This window comes from Gossypium raimondii, chromosome 13 (assembly GCF_025698545.1).
Source record: "Gossypium raimondii isolate GPD5lz chromosome 13, ASM2569854v1, whole genome shotgun sequence".
NCBI lineage: Eukaryota > Viridiplantae > Streptophyta > Magnoliopsida > Malvales > Malvaceae > Gossypium > Gossypium raimondii.
In genome coordinates, this window is record NC_068577.1 from 33,354,628 (window position 1) to 33,368,957 (window position 14,330).

At 33.7% G+C, this 14,330-nt stretch overlaps 2 protein-coding genes across 2 annotated transcripts; one reads left to right on the forward strand and one right to left on the reverse strand.

Moving 5' to 3' along the window:
* The first annotated feature begins 4,832 nt into the window (after positions 1–4,832).
* On the forward strand, positions 4,833–13,570 carry LOC105783676 (protein ALWAYS EARLY 2). Its single transcript, XM_012609260.2, is given in 22 exon segments — positions 4,833–4,996; positions 5,472–5,592; positions 5,748–5,843; positions 6,005–6,067; positions 7,163–7,240; positions 7,503–7,677; positions 8,073–8,332; positions 8,430–8,799; positions 9,420–9,500; positions 9,683–9,969; positions 10,037–10,099; positions 10,221–10,538; positions 10,637–10,730; positions 10,733–10,814; positions 10,890–10,924; positions 10,927–11,171; positions 11,239–11,445; positions 11,844–12,005; positions 12,406–12,546; positions 12,646–12,861; positions 12,960–13,196; positions 13,319–13,570. Coding segments are annotated over 21 exon segments (3,480 nt in total). The 5' UTR covers positions 4,833–4,996; positions 5,472–5,487; the 3' UTR covers positions 13,484–13,570.
* Positions 13,571–14,026: 456 nt separating this feature from the next.
* LOC128036172 (probable serine/threonine-protein kinase PBL19) lies at positions 14,027–14,317 on the reverse strand. The gene has a single exon (XM_052627067.1). The coding sequence runs from the start codon at positions 14,315–14,317 to the stop codon at positions 14,027–14,029; it is 291 nt and encodes a 96-aa protein (XP_052483027.1).
* Positions 14,318–14,330: the final 13 nt, after the last annotated feature.

Genomic DNA, 14,330 nt, shown 5'->3' on the forward strand with positions numbered 1-14,330 from the left:
AGAATATCCTCGGTTATTTAAGATTAACAAAGAAAATTAGAACCCAATACGTTAGGGCTCAATTTTCCTCGAAAATCCCAAAATTGAATATTACTTTTATTCAAAAAACCTTTGAATCAAGAAAATAACTTTGATGTATGATTAAAACCAAACCATATTTTCAAAAAGGGTATGTTAAAACATTAACGTACAATATGAAACAAATACTTTAATTTAAAATATATATATGTGTATTTTCAAAATATAAGTATGAGACATAAATAAATTTTGAAAACGTGTATAAGCATATATTAAAACAGTATATATAAGTATACGATATAAAATAAAAAATAAATGAAATATATAAAACAAAACAAAAACCTATTATAATCTCTAAGAAAATATGCATGTATATATATGTATGCTGAAATTTATGAAAATAATATAAAAATATAAAATGTGTACATGTGTATATATTTACAAAAAAGTATATATATAAAATATAAAGTATATATAAAAAGTAAAAAACAAAAATAAAACATATGTATAAAATATATTCATGTATTTATAAAAGCTTAAAAATATTAAATATGCATGTATATATTATATATAAAATATGCGTACGTTTAGGTATAGAAAATATAATAATTATAGTGATAGTAAATGATATAATAATAATAATAATAATAATAATAATAATAATGGAAAAATAATATAATAAGGGTGATAATTATAACAATTTATTTTTTAAACGAATGGAAAAAAACGAAAAAGAAATTAACTTATATCAAAACGAAAGACCAAATTGCAATGCGCATTATATTTGGGGACTAAAATGGCAATAAACCACTACCTCCAAAACGGCGCCGTTCAATTATAGACCCGATTGAAAACAAAATAAATCCTAGGGGAAATTTAAAGACAAAAAAAAAACTTGATTTTAAAGCAATAAAAGGATGAAGGACCCGATGCGCAATTAGGCCATTAAGACAAAATGCAAGGATCACTGGGCCATTAAACGGTGTCACTTTTCCCTCTCTTTAAGATACAAAACTAAAAAAATTAAAACCATTCTGCTTCTTTTCTTTTTTTCTTTTTAAAAAACAATGGTTTGCTAGGGTTTTTATTGACCCATTCTCTCAGCCATTATTCAAATTTCTATGCCTTCACCAAAGCTGATTTATGACGGAGATGGCGGTGGCACGGCGACTTCGACAAAAGGTAAGTTTTCCTTCCTTCTTTTCTTTGTTGTTTAAATGAAAAATAAATAATAAAAAAATAAATAGAGAATAGAGAAAAAAAAAAAAATAAACACGATTCACCTTCAAAAACAAAATTCCTTTGTAATCTCAGTATTTCTCTCTATTTTCGTATTTCTTTCACACTGAATAATTCCCCTTTACACCCCCTATACGTTGCTTGAAATCGGCTTTTTATAGCCGAAATAGAAAAGAAAGAAAAATAGAAAAAAATCAAAATAAATCTGTTGTTTGTTCCTATTTTGTTGCCCGATTTTGCTGCTTTCTTTTCTTTGTTTGCTATTTGCTGTTGCAGGTATGAGCGTGGGTCGTGCTGCGGGATTCGCGGCGGCGAGGGTCGCGATGTTCGGGATCGACAGCGCGCACGCGGAGCGATTAACGCCAGATCTTCTTGTGTTGAACAAATAAGCCGCTACGGTTTCTGGACTAGGCTAGGGTTAATGAAATTGGGTTAAATTTTGGGTTTAGGTTATAAATGGTAATTGGGCATGCTGTGTTTTTATTTTGTATGGGCCCGGGCAGAAAGAAATTGGGTATTACATATGCGATCTGAGCTGATGAAGAGATAGAAGCAAGGTGAAAAGAGCCCTGAGTAACATGATGTCGTACAAAATGATAGAGAAATCCATCATCATCAGAGAAAACCTCAAGACCCAAAAGAGGAGGAATCATCACCGATCACCGATCACATAGGCATTAGCCACCAATGAAAATATTAGTGCCTATGATCCCCATTATCGAGTGCCCCTGTCTCCACTTAAGGCATTGCTTACAAAGAGGGAGAGCAAGAATGAAGCACGAGATAGAGCTGAGTGTCCTTGATCACCAATTAAAAGACACTGTAAGAGAGCAAAGGCTCACAATGACCCTAGATTGACTGAAATCAATCGTCAGCGACATCTAACCTAGAACAACACCCAAACAATGACTAAATCAACAGAGATCTTAGATCTAGCAAAAAATAGAAAAATAAGAAAAGCAACATTTGGAGGCTTTAGGCACCAGCATCCATCCACCATTCGAGAGTTGTAGTAAATCTCTCTCAAAAAATAGAATACTGGCACCAGAACACCACATCGGTCCCTCCTTAACAAAGGTTCACTTGTGAGAAGAAAAAATAATAAAAAAATAAAAAAGCCATGAAAGCTCAGACAAGGACCCCAAAAGGTATTATTAAACCAAGAGGAGGAAATTAGAAAATAGAGTAGAACAAAGAGACAAGACCCCCAAAAGGGGTTATTAAATCAAGAGGAGGGCATTAAAAAACAAAGCAGAACAAGGAGACAAGACCCCAAAAAGGGGTTATTAAATTGAGAGGAGTACATAAAAAATAGAGAAGAACAAGGAGGAGGATGACCAACCATCGAGAGTAGGTGCTTGGCCGTCTAAATCGAGAAACATGAAAATGACCTAGAGTAACAAACAACCAAAGCACGGGAAACAGAGGGCAAAACTAGAAACATGATCAAAAGAGTTTGGTCAATAGAGTAATCAACGACTCAGAATGGATTGAGTATGATGACTCAGCTTGGACAAAGAAAGACAAAGCACGGGAAACAGAGTACAAAGCTAGAAATAGGAACAAAAATGGCAAATTTTTTTTGGAGTTTTAGCGACTATAGGCATCGTCCATAAAATAGATTTGCAAACTGAAAAAAGAGAAGCCATGTGAAGTGAATGAGAAGAATAAATAAAGAAAATGTTGGTAGGAGGGAGAAAAGAGGTGGGCGATAGCCAGCACGGAGGCTAACATCATCATGCTGCTGGGCAAAACAAAAGATAAGAAGCAAATGACTTGGAGAAGAAAAGAAAAATAAATAAATAAAAGGGGAACCTAAGCTCTTGATAACATGTTACAAACTTAAGAAAAAGAAAGATAAATGAATTTTTGTATGAAAGAAATAATATTGCGTCTTGATTTACATTAGGTTACATAGCCTATTTATTCTAGAAACTAGATATACAAATAAGGAAATATATGATATGATATTAATTAATTATGCAAGATATCACATAGATGTGTGAGAAATTTGATATCATCTTTTAATGTCACAAATTTTGTGCTACTTTATTTTAACTCAATAATCATTATTGAAGTTTTTTAATAGAACTAGAATATGACCCTTGTAATTTAGAAAAAAAGTTAGATTAAAATTTTAAATATATTATTGATATTAATTATAGATAACTTTAATGATTGAATTTATAAGGAAATGAAGTTAATGTTAAAGTTGAATCCTTATACCAGACAAAATATGGGATGAATTAATGGAGAATATAATACGAGAAAATAATTAAATACATTAAACTATGGTTAAAACAAATAAATGGTGATTGTAAAATATGAATATAAAAACCTGTTATATGTATATAACAATTATTTACGTATAAATTTATTTCAATACATAAAAATAATATGAATAAATGCACAAAATTTTTATGGTTGGCTTCTTTTACATGTTAGTGTGCCATGAAAGGAGAGTGGAACAGCGGTTTAAGAATATACAAGAGCAATCCAACGATTCATGTGGGCAAGACATTAGTTCAGGTGACACCGCCAATGTAAAACAACTAGTAATTTACATCGAGCATGGGAATTACTATACCCTCTACTTCAAGGATTATTGAGCGAGTGCACTCGAAATCCGAAACAATATTGGATAAAGCCAGGAAGAAAGGGTGGTGAAAATGTTCTCCGATGTGGCTATGTAAACTTCTTTTTTCAGTTGTTTTGAAACTAGTGAGATCTAAATGTTATATGAATAAGAAACATGAAAAAAATTAAGAACCTTTGTAAGCTTTAAACATTCCAATAGATTTGGTTGGTTGACTTATGAGTGATAGCACTACTTTTTCACCCCTGCTTGCATGTCTATTTGTGCTATTAAAATAAAACAAATGTGAATCAAGTTGTCACAATTAGTGCTTTTATTACCTCCAATAAAAGGGAATTTTAACATGAAAAAAGGGAAACTTTTAGCGTTTTATTGTGCACAAAGATTAGGAAAGAGGAAAAATTTGTATTTTAATCTCAGCATGGTCAAAAAACTATGCAAAGTAGATCTCTTCTCATTTTTATATGTGTCTTAAAATCAACCCATTTCAATTGCCAATTAAGCCGCCGTGGGTTATTGATAATTTTAATAAAATGGTGTATATTTTTTTGGCACATTAATATTATATTATTCATATTAGGATGCTGTCATGATATCATATTTACATATTTTCTCCAATTCCATTACTGTTTTGCCAATAACATAGGAGTTTAATTTTCCTATGAGACTCCTAAAAAAAATTAAACCAATGAATTTAATTTTAAAACTCTTAGTGGGAGCTATAAAGATTTACCCATAAAAGTAGGGACTGGTTTGAAAATTAGTCTAGAAAAGTTTCAAATTTAATCCGCTATTATCATCTACATAGAACCCAAACCTATGCCATCAAATCCGACCACAGCTTCATTACTAATCCTTCAAATTGCCACCTGTACGGTAATGGCATCTTATTCATAATCCCACAAACTGAAAAAATTTAAAATAAATAAATAAATAACAAAATAATATCATTGGCCAAACCACCTTTATATTCAAGTTTCGCGGCAACGCCACTTTTCGCTCTCTCAAACATTGTTCTTTCTCAAAATTCTGTTTTTTTTTCTTATTTATTTCTTTTTTAAAATTTCTCTAAAAAATCTTCTTTCTCTAATTCTTATTTTTTTGTTAAATGTGTTGGTTCAGCTGGGAAAAGGCCGGCAATTGGTAAGTGGAATTGTCTCCGATCCGTGAATTAGGGTTTTAAAGTTGAGATTTTGAACCATCACTGTGGTTTTTAAAATTCCTTTTTGCAATTTTTAAAGGAGCTTTCAGTTAAAATTTTGAATATTCGTTTCTTTTAAAAGTGTTTTCGGTTTTCTTCAGTGGGTTTGAAGCGGTTTTCAAGGTGACTTTATGGATTAAGCCAAATTGGCTTTGCCGTTCTAGTGGTTTTAGAGCAGCATTGTTTTGCAATCTTGTTTTATTTTCAATACGTAAAACTTTAGGTGTTTCAATTGTGAATGAAATTTTGATTCTGATTTTGAGATTTTGTGGTGTTTCTTTTTGCTGGTTCTAAAAAAAATTACAACTTATTATTATTTTTAAAGTTCATTGTTAACATCGATTTTACATCAGCACTATCTTTTTCAAATTTCCCCTTTTCTTTTTGAAGTTTATGTTTTATGATGGAATGCTTCAGATAAAGGAAGTCATTGATGGCCCCAACAAGAAAATATAAAAGTGTGAACAAACAATATTCGAGTAAATGTGAAGTATCTCCTGATAAAGACGCAGGAAATTCAAGAAAAAGTAACCCAAAGGTAGGTGTTTTGTCATTTTTAATTGATTATTTGATTTGGAGATCAATTTATTTTCTTGCCTTTGGCTGTTTGATGGATACTCTGTTTTACTTGGCATCATCATATGCTAATTGTGAGTCGTTTTGATGCATGGACTGTTGTATTCTATGCCATAGAAGAAACTATTTGACAAGCTAGGGCCTCCATGGAGCAAGGCAGAGATTGAGCGGTTTTATAAAGCTTATCGGGAGTATGGGAAAGATTGGAAGAAGGTATATTAGCTACCTGCCACAGTATTTACTTCGAGAAATATAATAAAAAAGTTTAATGGTTTTACTGTAATTTTATATTGGGATGATGCTCCATCTAGGTATTCTATAAGCATAATTAACACTTTCTTTTTCATTTTAAATTTGTGGTTGCTTATGTTTAGGTGGCTGCTGCTGTGCGTAACAGATCCACTGAAATGGTGGAGGCCTTTTACATTATGAATCGGGTATGGTTAGGTCTCGGTGTAGCTTTAAGAACTAATCAGTTATCCAATTCATCTTTGATTGCTTAATCTTGTCCTTGAATGCTTATGGGTTTCATGATGTTTGTTTCTAAAATGCCCTAGGAAATGCTTAGGATTAGGACTTGATTCAATTTGAAAAAATAAAAAAAGAATTCGAATTTTGAGTTAATCGAATCAAGTTATTCAAGTTTTGAGTTCGAGTCGAGTTGAATTTTACAATTCAAATAACTCGAATAATTTGAATAACAAATTGGTGTCACTACCCTCTAGTCACCGTCAATTTTGAAAATGAGCAAATTGTCTCTCTCAACAAAATTACAAAATAATTCAAAATAATTATAAAAAGTTCTAAAATTTATTTATTTATTTAAAATTATAATTTTTTTTAAAAAAATCTATAAAATATATAAAGAAAGTTAAATTTTAAAATTTTTTCTAAAATAATAATTGTGGGACCTAAATAAGTTAATTAGTGATTTAAGTTTATCCATGTTATTTTTATTATTATTTTGTTTTGAAAAAGTTTTCAAATATATATGGTTTGAAAAAGTTTTCAAATATATATCGTTTGAAACTTATGTGCTCTAACATATATGTTTAGTTTTTTTAATTTAGTTCGAACAATTTCACTCTGATTCGACTTGACTCGAATTTTATTTCACTCGATTCGAGTCAAACAAATTTCAAATCGAGTTAGGAAGATAAAAAAGGACTCGTCAACTCAAAATTTTTTCACTCGATTTGATCGAATGCTCACCCTATTAGGATAGATCACCTATTCTAAAAGATTAAAAAGGAAAAACAAACAAGGGAACTTCTGTCTTAGTTAACTTGCCATCATTTGAACTTTAATGTGGCTTCTCAACTAGCACTGCTATAATTTGATGCAGATAAGCATTTTGTCTTTATTGCTAAAGTCTTCAAGAAGTTATGTGGAATCATGTGCTTCAGGGGCTTTGAATGATGTTGCATTTTCAGCCTTCATTTGTTGGATGGAACCTGAGAGTTGCTTTATTTTGACTTTATTTGTTTATAAATATTGTTACATTATTGTGTTTTTTCTTTCTTTATTTTCAGGCATATTTATCCTTGCCAGATGGAGTAGCATCTGTAATTGGCCTTATAGCAATGATGACTGATCACTATAGTGTCCTGGTGAGATTGGTTTTAACATTTTTATTTAATTGTATGAGTCTGATATTTGCAGCCAGTGTTGATATAATTAAAGCTATTTGGTGCAGTTTGTTTTTTGGAAGTGTATTTCTCTCCTTTATGAAGTGAATTGATTCCTTGTTAGACTGTATTTTCGCAAATTATATCTTTTCCATTTTAGGCTAGCAAAATAAATTGAACTCTTAATGTTCTTCCTCAACCTACTGATCAAGGGTTGAAAATTTTGTACCATTTCAACTTACAGGGAGGGAGTGATGCAGAAATAGAGAGCAATGAGCCTTCTAAAATACCCCGGAAAACTCAAAAGCGCAAGCGGGTAAAGGCTCATTTTGGTTCATCAAAAGAGGATGTTTTTCTGCCCCAATCAATTGCATCCACTCAAGGATGCCTGTCTTTGTTGAAAAGAATAGGCTTTAACGGTAAAACCCATTGTTCTTGTTTGCACTCAATTGAAGCCATCTATGGTTTTTCTTAAATTTGGTTCCTTTTTTTATCACAAGTCTCTCTATTTTTTCTGTCCTTTTATCTCTTATTTGGCAATTGATGCAACTAAGAGACTGAAAATGAGAGTTAAAGTTGTTCAAATTGTCCAAATTTATGTGCGAAGCAAATCAAAGAATAGTGCCTGAAGTTATTTTTTATTTGTCAAAGTGATAAGAGGTACAGTAATATGAGGAATAAATCTTATTAACAAAGTCAATTAATATTATGTCTAGTAAGCACAGAAACTGCTTGTGCTCTCTGAAAGTTTGTTATAATAAATATAATCTTTGTAATTGTGATTGAGTTCCTTATTTGTTTGAATTCCTTTTAGGTATAAATCCTCATGCAGTTGGGAGAAGGACTCCTCGAGTCCCAGTTTCATATTCATATAGGAGAGACGACATGGAAAATTATAATCCGCCAAAAAAAAGAGTTAAGAAGTCAGAGGCTAATGATAATGATGATGAACATGTCGCTGCAGTCACATTGACTGGGGCATTGCAAAGAGGAAGCTGCCCACAGTTTTCTCAAAGACCTTATAAAAAGGCTGAATGCAGAAGATCCGCACCTGTTCAGTGCTATGATCGGATGGTATAAGACCATTGATTTGGATTTATGATATTTAGGCTTCTTTGCCTTCATTATCAGCGTAATAACTTCATTTTTTTTTCTATTGACATGCAATTAGTTGCTTCAATCAGAGACAACCAAGGCCAAGCTCCCTAGTTCTTCCAGTAAACACCGGATTGAAAGCAGGCATGGAGGCAAGGAACCTGTCATTGGAACTTACATAAAAGATACAGGCCCCACGGAGGATATGGAAGGTGCTGGTACTGTAGAAGTGCGTGAAAAGGGGAAAAAGGTTTACCGGAAGAAAGTGAAAGCTGGTGAGTTCATAAACAATTTGTCTGATGATGGTGGAGAAGCATGTAGCGGCATAGAAGAAGGAATTATAGATAGGGCTGTCAAAGGAAAAGTTGAGATGGAGATTTCCCGTGGAAAAAGTAAACTTTCACCATGGAGTCAGAGGAAGAAAAGCAAGAAGATTGTCTCGGGAGGTATGAACTTGAGATCTGGGATTGAATAATGTGATAAGTATACCTATACAAAAAGTAGCAAAGAAAAAAGAGAGAAAAAGAAAACGAAATGCTAAAGGATGTTGCTTAATTGTTCAAAGAATCATATACTCTTCTTAGGTGAAAGTACCTGGTAGGTCCCTTTATTATAAGGATTGGTTCTAGTTAGTCCTTATAGTATTAAATGGATTAATTTAGTCTCTATACTAGTACAAAGAATAAAAAAAGGCCAAATTTTAACTGAGTTAACATTTACTGTTTAAACGATGTCATTTATTGTTCAACAGGTTAATATTTTTAAAACTTTTATGGTTTTATAAATGAAATCTTTTGTTTAGAGCTGAAACTGCATGTGAAAAAAAAATCATGCCTTTTCTTTTTAAAACAGTAAATGTTAACTCTATTGAAATTTAGCCACATTTGATTCTTTTTAATAGTAGAGGGTTTAAATTGATCCATTTAGTGGTAGAGAGACTGATTTGAACCAATCCCTATAATAGAGGGACTTGACAGGCACTTTCACTGATCTTGCAACTGTTTTTTTTTTGTTTTTCTCTTACATACATGCTCAACTTCAAATTTTTATTCCCTTTTATATGTAGATGAGAGCGCTTCCCTAGATGCCCTACTGGCATTAGCCAATTTGTCTACATCTATATCTCCAGCATCAATTATAGAATCTGGTAGGTTTCAATTGCTTCTACTTCAGTTTTTACTGATTAAATGTAGTATACGGTATTGGGTTTCTTGTCACTTATCTTCCTATACTTATGCAGTATATGTTTCTTCCAGTCCATTTTCTTCATGCATGCTGGAAGTGTACATTTTTCTCATTCCTTTCGTTGTTGTTTCTGTGTTTACCTAGAAGTATCTGCCAAATTCAAAGAGGATAGAATTGCACGTGAAACAGATGAGAAGCCAAGTGCATCTGAAGCTGCTTCTACAAGTCATCGTAGAGATGAAACTAAGCACATAGGGCCAAAAGAAAAGGTGCTCAACTTAATCACTGAAGCTGAAGATGGTACCTCCAGAAAATCAAAAGTTGGAAGGTATTCAGCTAAGGATGACAATGTTGTTTCTGAACCAAAGCAACAGGCAGAATCTACCAATAACTCAAAGAAAAGAAAAAGCAAATCCTTCAGTACTTCACAGGTAACCACTGAATATTTTGATTGTTGTACTTCTAATCTTGATTTCATGACAAAATCTTTTGTTCCAGCTGCAGATTTCAAATCCAGAAGCTCGAATGGATTCTCCTTTCATACAATCTTTTGATAATGAGGTAGGTGAATCTTTTAACCTTTTATTAGCTAGTTTAATGTGTGTAAGATAGCTAATCACTACCATGTTATTTTAGTAGTATATGTTCTCTCCAAGGTTGATGCTGTTTTTATGTCTTGTAGGACATGGCTGAAGAAATGAACAAAAGTCTCACTAAAGGAAGCAGTGCTCAATCTTCTGTTCAATCACAACAAAGGAAATCATTCAGAGTGCCAGAGGATTCCCTCACTAAAAATGATCCAAAATTTGCTGAAACTGATTCACTGGTGTCAACTTTTCAAGTTCCTGCGGAATCTAAACTAGTTAGCTTACCAAATAAGCATCAAAGTAGACGTAAAATGAACCTGAAGAGAGCGTTACTTTCAACAGATATAAATTCTCTCAATTACACCTTAGCAAATCAACCAAACAAGGACTCTCTCTCACAAGACGGACTAAAGGTAGAATTCAATCTTCCTCCAAATTCCCCTCTAGCAATATATATATATATATATATTGCTCATTTTCAGCATAATTTATGATTGTTATCGAATTCCAGGAAAGGCTCTCTTTCTGCTTATCATCTAATCTGGCAAGAAGATGGTGCTCTTTTGAATGGTTTTACAGTGCTATTGATTATGCTTGGTTTGTTAAAAGGAGTTCGTGGAGTACTTAAATCATGTTGGATTAGGTCACATTCCAAGGCTTACTCGTGTTGAGTGGGGTGTCATAAGAAGGTAAGCTTGTTAGTGCCCCTACAGTTAAGGATTTTGGAAAAACAGATTTTACAATACAATTGCTTGTTATTACAGTTCCCTTGGCAAACCTCGGAGGTTTTCCGAACGCTTTTACATGAAGAGAGGGAAAAACTTAAACAGTATCGGGAGTCTGTGAGACAGCATTATGCTCAACTTCGCATTGGTACCACGGAAGGACTTCCAACGGATTTGCCACAACCTTTATCAATTGGGCAACGTGTAATTGCCATTCATCCCGAAACGAGGGAAGTTAATGATGGAAAAGTACTTGATTTGGAGCATGACAGTTTCAAGGTCCAGTTTGACCGTCCCAAATTAGGAGTTGAACTTGTCACGGTAATTGCATTGTTTAATATATTGGCATTTCAGTTCATTCATCTTCGGTTCACATAGACTATTGCAGGATATTGATTGTATGCCATTAAACCCATTGGAAAATTTGCCGGAAACTCTTGGGAGTCAAAATCTTGCTTTTGATAAATTCCCTGCGACACCCAATGTGTCTCAAGTAAATGGACATTCAGATTTTCGTGGGTCCGGGGTATACGCTCCAAGTGGGCATCTGGAGAATGCAACTAGCTCTGTGAACATGTTGGCCAATCCAATAAAGGTTAGGATACCTAGAAATTGCAAGCATTATGTACTTCAATTCAAAACTTTGTTATATTGCTTGATATGTTTCCTTTTTAATCTTGTTGTGTCCATATCTCAAACTTCGACCAAGTAAGCTGAGGATACTTTTCCTGTTGCACTTCTTTTCCGATGGTTCAAATGTATCCCTTTTTCTGTTTCCATGGAACATGAGAATGTTGGTGTATTTTAGAGTTAACACGTCATATTTCAGAGCCACTTTCTTCTTCTTTTGCTTCCTCTCTGCCTTCCTTCCTCCCAAATTATCTCCTTTGATCAAATATTCTGGACCTATAATGGGTTCTAGATTAGTATTTCTGTTCCCTTAATGTTAAATACTAAACAGTAACCAATACAATATACTTGGGTCTTGTCCAGGTGGATGCAAGCCGTAATGTTTTGAATGCTAAGACATCTGTTCCTAGTGTTGTTGCTGCACATCAAACAGCAAATGGTCTACCCCTTACCATGGCCCATATCCAAGGGAGGGAAGCTGATATACAAGTTATGTCTGAGTTGAACCGTGCTCTGGACAAGAAGGTTACTACACTATTCATATCATCTTGAATTACGTCTTAACTTTCTTGATACTTCTCATTCTAGATGTAGATTTTACTGATTTGCATGCTCATATAGATAACTGCTTTGGTAGTGATTTTACTTTATCTTTAAAAAGTTATCTGTTTTAACTTTGGTTCCAAAATTATTAACTTCACTGCATTTATCTCTTTGGTGATTTCAGATAATATATTCTATAAAATTTACTGAAAACCCTTCATTGTATTCTTTATTGGACTTTTTTCTTTATGTTTTCTTTGTTAATTGGCTTGTTTCTTGAAAATCATAGTCATATTATCTTCTGTAACTAGTTTCATAGTTGAGTTTAGTAGAATCACGTTAGTGTAGCTGGTGTTCTTCATATATATATATAATACTGCAGGAAGCTATATTGATGGAGCTCAGAAATACGAATGACGACATATTGGACAACAAAAGCGGAGGAAATTGCTTAAAAGGTTCTGAGCCTTTCAAGAAGCATATTGCAACGGTACTTGTACAGCTAAAGGAAGCCAATGGCCAGGCATGTGGCTTCTATGAATTGATGTAGAAGTGGTTTATTCTTTTCTTCGATTTTGAACTCTCTTCTTCGATAACTTTGAATTGATCATTTTCCATGCAGGTTTCTTCTGCTTTACATAACTTGAGACAACATAATGCTTACCCAGCAAACCCAGTATCACCACAGCAGAAACCTCCAACTAAGTCCAATTTCTTAGGTAGCTTGACAAGTTCTATTGACAGTTCTCTTGTTTCACTAGAATCTGATTCTGTTGCGGGCGAAATTGTTGAAGGCTCAAGATTAAAAGCGGGTTCTATGGTGGATGCCGCTATTAAGGTACAAGTATCTTTTGTTCCTTGTGTATATATTTACTGACCCTTATTTGTCTGAGCTTATCGTTTAATGACCCCTATTATGTATGCACTTTCGTTCAGGCCATGTCATCTACAAAGGAGGACGAAGATCCATTTATGAGGATTGTAGAAGTTTTGGACTCCATAGATAAACTACAATTTACACCTGACATTAGGATGCCGGTGATAAAGTCAGCGGAGCCAGAGAATGGCAGTATCAGTTATCAAAAACACTTGGTTTCCAGATTACCTCAAAACAATGAACAAGTTCCTTCAGAGCTTATCACATCATGTGTTGCTACTTTGCTCATGATACGGGTAACCTGGAAATTATTTTCTGCTATGATTTCTACTCTCAACAGCTTGACGAGCAAGAATGTTCTTCATATCTGCATCTTGTTTGCAATCTTGTGCTTATTTCTATTTCTTCCGACATACAGACATGTACTGAGCGACAATTTCCCCCAGCCGATGTGGCTCAAATTATGGATTTGGCTGCTAGAAGCTTGCATCCATGGTGTAGCGAGAACCTGTGGATTTACCGAGAAATACAAAGGTGCATGGGCAAAATTAAAACTCAAATATTAGCTTTAATACCAACTTGAATAATGAATATGATGCTTTTTTTTCATGTAAATATGTTGGAGTCCTATTCATTTATTTATTTCGCCGATTGAATTTTTTATTGTTCATCTTTTTGATGGTTTCGTTCTTAATATCCAGATAAAGCTAACATGAAATACTGAACTATTTTCAAGATCATTTAAAGTTAATTTGTTGACCCAGAAATTAAAAAAGAAAAAAAAATCAATAATAGTGATCAATATTTCTAACGTTTCCAAGAGATTGTCTCCTTTTAAGAAAAATAAAATAAAATTGGAGCAACATAGTTGATTAGTTTATCATTTAAGTATTGAATAGATAAAACTGAAAAACAGGTGGATTGACCAGATGAATTGCCATGGGCACAACTACAACTTAAGAGTTATATATATACACACAGAAAACACAAAAGCTCGAGGCTAACAAGATTTAAGAATGACTTTGAGTTGTTTAGCCACCTCCATCATTGTGGGCCTCTTTTCTCCATCAACACAGGTGCATCTGAGGATTGGTGTTGCCACAACCATCAACTGCTCCGCCTCGATCTACATTCTTGGATCCACAAAACTACTGAATATTTCAGCACAGTGCTTCTCATCAGTATCCAGTATATTACGCTCCACAATTGTTAGCTTCCTTCCACCTAAAAGCTCAAGTAGAAGCATTCCAAAAAGATAAACATCAGCCTTCTCCGTTAAATAACCTGTGGTCACATACTCGGGAGCTGAGAGCCCTATTCTCCCTATAACAGCATCCTCCACATGTGCTTGTCCTTGAGGAAGAGATATACCTAGTCCAAAGTCCATGAGTTTGGGAACATTGTTGTGATCCAACATGATACTTGAGCAT

Coding starts and splice junctions, on each gene's coding strand:
- LOC128036172 (XM_052627067.1), bottom strand. CDS start 14,317: ATGTTGGATCACAACAATGTTCCCAAACTCATGGACTTTGGACTAGGT.